General features: G+C 41.7%; 1 protein-coding gene across 3 annotated transcripts in view; it reads right to left on the bottom strand.

Annotated features, from left to right (window-relative positions):
* LOC140573633 (astrotactin-2-like) overlaps positions 1-12999 on the bottom strand; it is a 789110-nt gene that overhangs the window by 462665 nt on the left and 313446 nt on the right. For all 3 annotated transcript variants that reach the window (XM_072693130.1, XM_072693216.1, XM_072693294.1), the window contains exon 3: positions 6482-6878. In XM_072693130.1, the coding sequence (XP_072549231.1) occupies positions 6482-6878 (397 nt within the window). The remainder of the gene's footprint in view (positions 1-6481; positions 6879-12999) is intronic.

Genomic DNA, 12999 nt, shown 5'->3' with positions numbered 1-12999 from the left:
GGAAAGTTTGCTCTCATTCAGAAAAGCTGTCTGTGTGGAGTAGCCTGCCCTGTGACTCCTGTGTGAATACAACCACTAAGCAACACCATAGCAACCACCTTGCAACAGTACAGCACCAATTTAGCAGCCACTAAGCAACGCCATAGTAACCACCTGGGATACCACAGCAACCACCCTGCAACACTGTAGTATCAATCTGGCAACCACATAGCGACATCATAGTAACCACCTAGGACACCACAGCAACCACCCTGCAACACTATAGTATTAATCTGGCAACCACATAGCGACATCATAATAACCACCTAGGACACCACAGCAACCACCCTGCAATACATTAGCATCAATCAGGCATCCACTTGGCAATACCATTGCAACCACCTGAGATACCAAAAAAAACACCTTGCAACATTATAGCACCAATTAAGCAACCATTTAGCAACACCATTGTGACCACCTGCGATACTACAGCAATCACCTTGCAACACTATTGCACCAATTTAGCAACCACTTAGTACCACCATAGCAACCACCTAAGATACCACAAAAACACCTTGCAACATTATAGCCCCAATCTAACAACCACTTAGCGACACCATAACAACAACCTGGGATACCACAAAAAACACCTTGCAACATTATAGCACCAATCTAACAACCACTTAGCGACACCATAACAACAACCTGGGATATCACAGCAAACACCCTGCAACACTATAGCACCAATTTAGCAACCATTTAGCGACACCATAACAACAATCTGGGATACCACAAAAACCACCTTGCAACATTATAGCACCAATCTAACAACCACTTAGCGACACCATAACAACAACCTGGGATATCACAGCAAACACCCTGCAACACTATAGCACCAATTTAGCACCAATTTAGCAGCCACTATGCAACACCATAGCAACCACCTGGGATACCACAGCAACCACCTTGCAAAATTATATCACCAATCTAGCAGCTATTTAGCAACACTATAGTTACTGCCTGGGATACCACAGCAACCACCTTGCAAAACTATATCACCAATCTAGTCGCAATTTAGCAACACCTGGTATACCAGATCAACCACCCTGCACCACTATATTACCAATCTAGCAACCACTTAGCGACATCACAGTAACCACCTAAGATACCACATAAACCACCCTGCACCACTATATTACCAATCTAGCAACCACTTAGCGACACCACAGTAACCACCTAAGATACCACATAAACCACCCTGCACCACTATATTACCAATCTAGCAACCACTTAGCGACACCACAGTAACTACCTGAGATACCACAAAAAACACCCTGCACCATTATAGTACCAATCTAGCGACACCACAGTAACCACCTGAGATACCACAGCAACCACCCTGCACCACTATAGTGCCAATCTAGCAACACCACAGTAACCACCTGGGACACCACAGCAACCACCCTGCAACACTTTCAGCCATGCTGCTTTCAAACCTGCCACTTTCAGCCCTGTTACATTCAATCCTGTTGCTTTCATCGCTGTTTCATTCAACTCTGATACTGTCAACCCTATTATGTTCAATCCTGTTGCGTCATTACCAGATCAAACCTTTGTAAAAATGATCGGTTACATTTTTGGGTGGTTAGATGCACGTTTCAGAGAGCTTACGTTTGAGAAATGATTGAAAAAATCTAACAAAGGTTCATTTTTAAGAGTTAGGGCTAAGATCTTAATTGCACCCCAATCACAAAATGACCCACGGAGGTTTAGAGCGTTCACATCACAGGACGTGACATGAAAGAGTCTTAAGGGGATGTGTTTTAGACGTTTAGTTTATTTTATCACCCAGTTTAAATCGGCCTCTACAGAGAACAGAAGCGAACAGAAATGATTAAAGCCACTCATCATCCCTTCTTATCCCTCAGATGCTAAATGAGGCAATGAGATGGTTTAAAGAATATTTCATTTATGTGTATGTGTGTGTGTGTGTGTGTGTGAGAGAGAGAGAAAGAGAGAATATGGGCGAGAGTGTGTACATATCTTAACTCGCCATTTGAACTCTCGCTAAAATCTCGAATGGTTCATCTCACTGAAAATTCGACTAGAGAACGTTCCCACCTTCAGAAAAAAAAAAAAAAAAAATCCTGGATAAATAATTCAGAAGTGTCCCAAACAGGGTTTCTCAGCGGCAAAACAAGCACGGCACAATTAGAGAACCTCCAGTGATATCCACATCTCCGGCCGGGAGGTCACCTGGGGTCGGCCGGGATGAGTCGGCTAAATTGCTTTTTCGAAATGATAAATACAAGGGTCGCGCAGGCCATCCGCTGGAAAAGAGATCGGTTAACTTTTGCCAATGCATAATTCAACATGACACAACGAGTTTTCTACACCCCCCCCCCCCACCACCCCCCCGCCCAAAGAAAATCCATCCAAAATCGCTGCCGAATTATTGAGGGTAAACTTTGGCAGCAGTGCTGGTAAGGTTAGTTGAGGCTCCGTGTAAATCGAGGCCATTAATACGACCTTTCTGTTACTTTGATCTCTGGTGAAATTATGTCTGGCCAGAGGCCCAATTTGATGCTTTCAGCACACTTTCAATCTGTCATCGACTTTAATCATACCTCAGAGGTGCATATTACACTCTGCATGGAAGGGTACCTTTACCTAAAGTCATTTCACATCTAATTGCCTCAGCGATATCATTGCATGTTGTTTTGACCAGGCGCAGGATTTTGATAAAGCCTTGCCATGAGCGCAAATCCTAAAGGTGCTCTAGAAGCTGGAATTTTTTTTCTTGGCAGAGTTAATAATCAGAGTTTGGTACATGGAAGTGACAAACTGTGAACCTCAAACACTGCTGTTCCTCCTTTAAAAGAAAACCCAGAAGAAACAAAACTGAGAGGACACAATGAGAGGACAGCAGTACTCTTTAATAAGACTATCTGAAATAGTTAGCATTTCTCAACCCCTCCATAAAAGGAAAAACTAGAAGAACCAAAGCAGAGCTGTAAAACAGGCCAATTCCAAAACCCCCAAACTGTTACATCACAGTCTAGACTTGTCATGTTTATTCATACTCCAAATTAAACCCCACTAGAGAAGGCTCTAGTCAAAGCTGGACAAACATGATGCTGTTGATACTAGAGAGCAGCTCATAACCTCCAGACAATGCTAGTAATGGGAATATGGCTTGCTACATGAACCAGGACTCATGGCCGTGACTTTTCCTGTGACAGTGTCCGTAGAAAGGGAGCTTAAACTCCGCACATGAAAAACAATAAGTCTTGGAAGTAACCAAGGATCTGCACCAGGCTAAAAGCTAATGCTACATCAGAAGGGAAAGCAGCTGCTTATTGTTTTACCAGTACGACCAGGGAAGCAAGTGTGGGCAAGTCTGAAAGTCAACTGGTTACAATCTTCAATCTTCAGCTTGTTAACAGCACACTGCACTGAGAGGACACAAAGAGAGGACAGCAGTACTCTTTAATAAGACTATCTGAAATAATTAGCATTTCTCAACCCCTCCATAAAAGGAAAAACTAGAAGAACCAAAGCAGAGCTGTAAAACAGGCCAATTCCAAAACTCCAAAACTGTTACATCACAGTCTAGACTTTTTATATTTATACCCCCCAAATAAACCCCACCCACTATAGAAGGCTCTAGGCAAAACTGGACAAACAGGACAATATGATGATTTGTTATACCAGAGAGAAGCTAGCCACCTCTAGAATCTGCTAGTTACACTGCCAAAAGTATTCACTGATTTGGATGGGTGAGTCCTGACCTCCTAGAACACCTTTGGGATAAATTACAGACGGTGAGCCAGGCCTTCTCATCCAACATCAGTGTCTGACCTCACAAATGCGCTTCTGGAAGAATGGTCAACGTTTCCCATAAACACTAAACTCCTAAATCTTGTGGAAAGCCTTTCCAGAAGAGCTGAAGCCGTTATATCCGAAGAGGGCGGCCCAACATCATATTATACCCTATGGATTAAGAATGGGATGTCTCTCAAGTTCATATGCGAGTGAATACTTTTGGCAATGTAGTGTATGTGAATACGGGTTGCTACAGAATCAGGACAGGACCATGACCGTGGCATTTTTGCCCCGAACGAAGTCACACTTTAGGCAAAAAGAAATTGCTGGGTAACAAACAACGGTTCTCGAATAATGCCGTAACTCACCCTGGTCACTAAGTACCCCTTGTTCTTCACATTTTTAGCATTTACCAGCTTTAACACACCCACATCACTAAGGAGCAGAACCCAGTTTCCCAAAAGCGTAGTATTGCTAAGCTCGTCTCAATAGAGAGAGTATTGCTTGAACTTAAATGGAGGGATAAAGACTGACTGTTTTTTCCCTCATGCTACGAGATCTTCTGCACCATCAATTGCTTCCAATTGTGTGGTTGGTGTGGCGCAACAGATAACACCACTATCTGCCACTGAGCTACCACACCATGTGGGAGGCTGGGGTTCGATTCCTCTTAGAGTCCTCCTAACACTACATTGGCCCACCTCTGTAATACGAATAACCTTGTAAGGCGCTCTGGATAAGAGCGTCAGCTTAATGTAAAATACTGTCAGATGGTTCCAACCAGGGGGCAATCGTACCTTCTTTGGCCCAAATTTAGTCAATCAATCAAGTGACAGTATGAAATAACAGATGTTTTTTTTAAGAGGAACGTTCCAGAAGCTCCTCCTCTTCCCAATGTAACGTCATATAAATTCCCATCTATACATTCCCTGTCCTTTGATGAAGTGGTCACACCCTGCCACCACCTCGTCACCTCTCTTGAACAATGAAGTCTTGAAATCTCTCAGTCCTAGCACCACTTATCCGGGTGGGGGGGGTGTCTGGTCTTCTAAGTTCTCAGAGAGCCCTCCTCTTTATAGTCATACAGTCTTCCACTACATATTAGGCTATATTAGGCTATATATATATATATATATATATATATATATATATATATATAGCCTAATATGTAGTGGAGGTAATAGAGCCGTCCCAATTAGCATTCTGCCAACTTCATGCCTAAATGATCACACACTCGCTTCAAGCTGGGTTGAGTTGTTAAGGAATCTCTAATAGACTGCATTATGTGACCATGTGACTCAATGCTAGCTATAGAAATATGTACAAGATGCTAGTGCTGTTTTAGCTATGCGGCATGCTTTTTTAGCATCTCATACAGTGTCAGAAGCCACATAAGCAAGTCTATTAGAGATTCCTTAACAAGCAGACCCAGTTTGAGGAATGTGTGTGATGATTTAGGCATGCAGTTAGAAGCATGTGAACTGACTATAAGCTTCCAAAAGTCTTGTAGCTCCAATGCTACACTAAAGAAGTGCACCAAATCAAGGTCGATTGACTTCATTCGGAGTCGCATTCGGAATCTGCTGTTCGCCTGCTAGTCCAGGAGGCTGTTATAATAGGCAGGAAATACTGGAATTGGCATGGCTTCTCAAAATCACAGACCCACTGACCGCTCGGTATGTGTAAATGACAGTGTGGATGGTGGCATTAGCATATTATCAGCTGAAATGAAGGCTTTCTGTCAATGCAGAGCCCCTATCCGAATGTCCTCCGTGTGAACTGACTGGCCTTCGCAGCCCTCCGGTGGGAAACATCTAGAGCAACTCATCAGCTTCGAGTCAATGGCCCACTCTCTCCAGAGCCATCCACTCCACCCACGCCGTGCTGCAAATTCGGGTCAATGGCTATAATTAGCCTCCGCTTGGCAGGTGACTTCAAATCCAAACCCCCAGACGAGCTCGAATATGCCATGTAGGTGTCACTGTAAAGGGTGCTAGAGAAACGACACTGTTTTTAGTGATGCTAGCCTTAGTTAAGTGTCACGATGAGGATGATGGAGGACACAGAGGCTCTTCAGATCATGCTGGCAGAAAGCTTTTGTGGATACAGGGAGATGGGCATGAACCTGATGGCTCATGGGGACAGGTTAACCCATATTTAATGGAAGGGGGTGTGCAATAGACTGTGCTAAGATGGCTAATAGATAGCTGAGGTTCACTAAAACCATGTCCATGCCCAACTGGAAACTTTGGGAAGTTTGGTCCTCATGTTCTACGTTGGCTCCACATATGGATGCCCACCATGGTCAGTAATGGGACCAGGAAGATGTAAGCATGGGCCCCATCTGGATTGTACATGGCATATGAGGCCTAGATGGAAGCCATGTGAGATTAAGGTGGGCTGTGACAATAGGGCTGTAACATGAGCCCCACATTAGCATGTTGGCTAGCGAATGTGTCAACTATCACCCTTAAAATATTAATATTAAGGCCAGGGTGTAAAATAGCCAGCAAGACCGAGCACAGTGGTCGGCATTAAACTGACCACTTAACCACAAAATTACCATTTGCCAACAAATGGTAAGTGCTAACCTGGGACAAGGCCAACAATACTAACATGGGACACTGCTATCAATGCCAAACCAATAGAAATGAACTCCTCCCCCTGTGGGTCTTACCTCTGTTGTCCAGACTGTGTTTATGGTTGACTTCTCCTCCTCCTTTCAGGCTATCCACACTGCGTGTTCCCTGGCTGCTGAAATCCTCCTCCAGGTGGGCCTTCCCGTCCAGCATCTGCCCTGGCTGGTCATCATCCTCGCAGTCGCAATCGTCCAGGATGGGGGTCTCGCGAATGGGCATGCCGATCACAGAGGTGTGCTGGTGGGGCCGTGGGCCCCTGAAGCCGTCCCGGGTCTGCGGGGGTCCCAGCAGGACAGAGGGGATGTAGTGGATCTCGTGGGTGGCCTCGGTGCTGGCGCTTTTCTGCGGGGCTCGGCGGCGGCGGCACCAGCGTTGACGGGTGTACAGCACCAGCGTGAAGAGGAGGATCAGGAGGAGGAGGGCAATCAGACCACCCTGACAGAGAGAGAGAGAGAGACAGAGAAAGGTTCAGATCATGTTTACCAAATTTAAGATTTCTAATTGAGCATTGAGTGAGAAATGCACACCCCGAGGGACCCAGAAAGGTTAAATGATTCAGCAGTAATAGCGTGGACATAGTCTGCAGACCTCAAATGACCAAGGAATAGGTTGGGGACATATCAGATTGGGGCTGGAAGTGGTGAGCGAGCCGGCAAAGCCCTGTATCATTTCCAGGTGAATGGAATTCCCTCAGTAACTGCAACACTTTCCCATCTGGCAAAACAGTGAGTCAGTTTATTCCAGCCAGTCACATCCGGCACGTCACACTACTGAGAGATACGGGTTTGAATATGAGCAGTTGGATGCTCAGCTGCTTCAGACTGTACCTGTGCCAGTGCAGAGCCCAGAACTGCAGAAACAGCATCTTAATATATAGGCAGTGTATCGTCGCTGTCACACGGATCTTCGCGACAGCCCGGATCTTCAAAACTGGGAATTTACAGGAGGAGGAAAAACCTTCTTAATTAAAAACCCCCAAAAAACAACCAAAAAAAACCTTGTTGATTGTTGTTTTGTGAAATAAAAATGATTGATCAAAAAATATATATATAATAATAATAATAATAATAATAAATTATATATATGCAAAAATCTGAGTAAAAGAACCTAACTTGACTTTTTATCCAATCAGAACCCACAGGTACAACACTGCTATCTAGAGGCCGGGGTTTTAACACAATCCTAAATGAACCACTGTCTCACACCATTATTTTTTGTGAACTATTCATTAGTAATCAATACTTGATTGATACAGTATTGTAAAATGTAATATTGCAATATTTTGATATATCAAAAGATTTAGAGTCATTTTGGAGCATTTCAATTGGTCCGTTCATCATGACATATTATTAAACAATGTCAATAACATGTCATGTTGAAAAGATGCCAAAAAGTGAAAAACAGTAGAAAAAAGGAAGATACAAGCTTTGTCCAACCATTACTATCAGCCTCTCCTGACTCCCATTGATAAAGTAATTATGCCGCTGTTCACTTACTGAAAGAAGAACCAGCTCTGGGTGAACTGTGGAAATAACCAGAACTTTCCTTAAATTCCTAACCTCTAGGGGGCGCACTAGTTTAGGGCAGCAAAGGTGTTTATTTATCAGCATGGCTTCTATATTGAATTTAGACATATGACATATATTAGAATAGATGGAATTCCTTTATTTCCAACATAAATTTCACATAGTAAAATACACGATATGGACAAAAGTATTGGGACACCTGCTCATTCATTTTCGTCTGAAACTGAGGGTACTAAAAAGAGTTTCTTCTGCTTTTCATGGACGGACTGTCTCTACAGTCGAGGGAAGAAGGTTTTCTTCTACATTCTGGAGGACTGATGTGAGAATTTGATTGCATTCAGCGACAAGAGCGTTAGTGAGATATAAGGTTTTTCCTATCATTACTATCAGTCTATATCCTGCTCAGAGTGTGTCCGAGTGTTGAATCCTGAGTCGTAATTAATTAATTAAGTAATCATGCAGCTGTCCATGTGCTAAAAGAACCTACTCTGAGTGCACTGTGGAGATCATCAGAACCTAAAGAGTAGATCCACCTTCGGTACCAATTGAGAAATGTGGAGGCGGGGCTTAGTAAGGAGCAGGAAGAATAAACGGATACAATCAGAGACTTTCTGATGTGTATGTTGCTGATGTTGCTGACTCACCAATTGGGAGTGTCAACATTTGGATGGTCACCTCCCACTACTGTGTAATTTCATCATCAGTTGAGGCAGAGATGGATGAGACAGATGCAGCAGAAGCAAATTATTAACCTCTAGGGGGCGCACTAGCCAGGTTGATTTATCAGCATGGCGATATATAGATTTCAGTCATATGATGTATATTATAATATATGGCATTTCCTTATTTCCAACATACATTTCTCACATAGTAAAATACATTATATTGACAAAAGTATTGGGACACCTGGTCATTCACTGCTTCTTCTGAAATCAAAGCTATTAAAAAGAGCTGATCATGCTTTTGTTGGAGTAACTGTCTCTACTCTCCAGGGAAGAAGGCAGCTTTCTACTAGATTCTAGAAGAACATTGCTGTGAGGATTTGATTGCATTCAGCAACAAAAGTGTCAGTGAGATACAAGGTTTTTTTTTGTTTTGTTTTTTTTACAAAAGTTTCACATGTGGCTCAGCCAATCAGACCTAAGAACCCTAAACATGTGTTTTCTAACCAGACAAAGCCAAGACATCATTCGTTGCAGTGCAGGAGACAAGTTGAACACAGTGTCTTCTCCTGCTCATGTCCTTGGCCTGAGGGCTCGGTAAGTCTCCGATGCAGCGCAGGATCCATTGCTCCATGGTTTGTCCCATTTCATGGCGCGTCAGTGACATCAAAGAGCGCCGCTCGCACAAGCTGCTCATGCATAATACTCTTAAATCAGGAATCAATTGTCAGAGCGCGAAAGGGAAGCGCTGGGTGCAGAGATACTGAGGCCTTCATTCTCTTTCACTCTCACATTCAGCACTCGTACAACTACCCCACTTCTAAACCTTTAATTGAAAAATTTAATTACTGGAAAAAAAAGACCACCCTTGTAAAAGTTTTACTATTGCAATCAAAAGTTTGAGCACGCTTAGACTGTAGGGTAAAAAATAATGTCAAATATGCAGGAAAATACTGTTAAATATTAGAAATACTATTTTCCAAATATGCACTTACTATAAACCATAGCACGAACCAAACACTGTTATTTTTAAAGTGACAATTTGTAAAACTTCCTAAAAATAAAGTCCTGAGAAGAATGCAGGTAACATAGGACAGCCTTGCTTCAGGGCAAATATCAGGCGACTGCAGCTGGCAGAATTTTAGCTATGGGAATGTACAGTAAATATGCTGTTTAGTGTACAGAAATACAGCTTTAACAATAATACTATTAATACTTTTAACACGTTTTGTAAATTAGGGTACAGCACTAATCTGTCCTATAAGTTACGGTTCTATATTTGTTGTAATGTAAAGTAATGGAAGGAAGCAATGCATAATATACAGCTATGGAAGACCTTTACTGTACTGCAGTTAAGGCTGTGTTTTGGTAAGAACCTGAAAATACTACACTTATTTTTACTGTGCAATATATTGGACAGTAAATATAGAAAATATATATATATATATATATATATATTTTTTTTTGGAAGTATGTCAATTCAGTGCTGTCTGATTTACTGGAAATTGAATATAATTATGACCCATGTTTGTGTCTCCTGAATGACAACTCCAATATAGGGTTAAAGGTTCTACAGAGTAAACTACTGTTTTCTGAATTAACTGCAGCTAAAAAGGCAATAGTGCCTGTTTCATAAGTTTATTTTTTTAAATAATTCTGTTTGAGCATGGTTGAAAAGCAATGTCTGACTTTCTTATTGGTTAATTTTCATATTATTTTTATTTATTATTACTTTTGTCAGATTCAAGTTATTTCTGTGACCATTGTGGGTTTTTCTTTCATTAACCGAGGGGTACAAACAATTTTGTCCATGTGTGTAAATATATATATAGCACACGTGTATATATATATATATATATATATATATATATATATATATATATATATATATATATATATATATATAGCATATGCCTGTTGAAACATAGCAATTTCTTGTGTTACGTATTTTGGATTTCCTGCAAGGTATATGCTGAATATGGATATTTCATCCCTTATTTGATCTTGTGATGTTGTACCTATGATCACTGTAACTGTCCTTGTCTCTAATGTGTGATTTTTTTGGCTGTCTGTTGCCCCCCCATCACCTTGTTGTTTGTTGTTTTGTGAAATAAAAATTATTGATCACAACTATATATATATAATTTATTTTATTTTTTTGTGATCAATAATTTTTTATTTCACAAAACAACATACAACAAGTATTAATAACAACATTTGCAAGTATTGATATATACAGTGGGGAAAAAAGTATTTAGTCAGTCACCAATTGTGCAAGTTCTCCCACTTAAAAAGATGAGAGAGGCTGTAATTGACATCATAGGTAGACTTCAACTATGAGAGACAAAATGAGAAAATAAATTCTGAAAATCACATTGTCTGATTTTTAAAGAATTTATTTGCAAATAATGGAGGAAAATAAGTATTTGGTCACCTACAAACAAGCAATTTCTGTCTGTCACAGACCTGTAACTTCTTCTTTAAGAGGCTTCTCTGTCCTCCACTCATTACCTGTATTAATGGCACCTGTTTGCACTGGTTAACAGTATAAAAGACACCTGCCCACAACCTCAAACAGTCACACTCCAAACTCCACTATGGTGAAGACCAAAGAGCTGTCGAAGGACACCAGAAACAAAATTGTAGACCTGCACCAGGCTGGGAAGACTGAATCTGCAATAGGCAAGCAGCTTGGTGTGAAGAAATCTACTGTGGGAGCAATAATCAGAAAATGGGAGACCTACAAGACCACTGCTAAACTCCCTCGATCAGGGGCTCCACGCAAGATCTCAGCCCGTGGGGTCAAAATGATCACAAGAACGGTGAGCAAAAATCCCAGAACCACACGGGGGGACCTAGTGAATGACCTGCAGAAAGCTGGGACCAACGTTACAAAGGCTACCGTCAGTAACACACTACGCCGCCAGGGACTCAGATCTTGCAGTGCCAGACGTGTTCCCCTGCGTAAGCCAGTACATATCCGGGCGCGTCTGAAGTTTGCTAGAGAGCATTTGGATGTTCCGGAAGAGTATTGGGAGAATGTCTTATGGTCAGATGAAACCAAAGTAGAACAGTCTGGAGGAGAGTGAATGCTGAGTTGCATCCAAAGAACACCATACCAACTGTGAAGCATGGGGGTGGCAACATCATGCTTTGGGGCTGTTATTCTGCAAAGGGACTAGGACGACTGGTCCGTGTACATGAAAGAATGAATGGGGCCGTGTATTGTGAGATTTTGAGTGCAAACCTCCTTCCATCAGCAAGGGCATTGAAGATGAAACGTGGCTGGGTCTTTCAGCATGACAATGATCCCAAGCACACTGCCAGGGCAACAAAGGAGTGGCTTTGTAAGAAGCATTTCAAGGTCCTGGAGTGGCCTAGGCAGTCTCCAGATCTCAACCCCATAGAAAACCTTTGGAGGGAGTTGAAAGTCTGTGTTGCCCGCCGACAGCCTCAAAACATCACTGCTCTAGAAGAGATCTGCATGGAGGAATGGGCCAACATACCAGCAACGGTGTGTGCCAACCTTGTGAAGACTTACAGAAAATGTTTGACCTCTGTCATTGCCAACAAAGGATATGTAACAAAGTATTGAGATGAACTTTTGTTATTGACCAAATACTTATTTTCCACCATTATTTGCAAATAAATTCTTTAAAAATCAGACAATGTGATTTTCTGAATTTTTCTTTTCTCATTTTGTCTCTCATAGTTAAAGTCTACCTATGATGTCAATTACAGGACTCTCTCATCTCTTTAAGCCACAGGTACAACACTACTACCTAAAGGTCGGAGATTCAACACAATAGTAAATGAAACATAGTCTCCCACCAATTTTTTTCCATGTGAACTATTCATTAATAATCAATACTTGATTGATACAGTATTGTAAAATGTAATACTGAAATATTTTGATATATCAAGATTTTCTTACGTCTCGAATGCCGACAACATTGCTACCATTTTTTTTTTTTTATAATAAAAAACAGCAGTCGAACCCACAACCCCAGGCTGCTGGACCTGTGTGTGCCACTGTGACCTCTTGTGTATTGACTAATTGACTGACTGATTGATTGATTGGTTGGTTGAAAGATTGGTTGACTCGTTGATTAATTTAATTCTTGAACTCTTAAGCACTAGATTTATCACACTGCTTCCTGTCAGAATCCATGAGGCAAGCTTTCGCTCTCCTCTCACCACCGCCCTCTCTCTCTCTCTCTCAGCCTCTTTCTCTACTGCTGACATACAAAAGTGTAGGGAGGGATTATTAATCACGGAATTTAAAAAATTCCATCTTCATGAGCGAAAACAAACCCGTCTCAAATTACAACTCATGCACTGCCGGCTGTCCATAAATCATGCACTGCT

The sequence above is a fragment of the Salminus brasiliensis genome, chromosome 1 (genome assembly GCF_030463535.1).
Source record: "Salminus brasiliensis chromosome 1, fSalBra1.hap2, whole genome shotgun sequence".
NCBI lineage: Eukaryota > Metazoa > Chordata > Actinopteri > Characiformes > Bryconidae > Salminus > Salminus brasiliensis.
The sequence above is the reverse complement of the archived record's forward strand: the minus strand, read 5'-3'. Positions and strand labels throughout refer to the sequence as shown.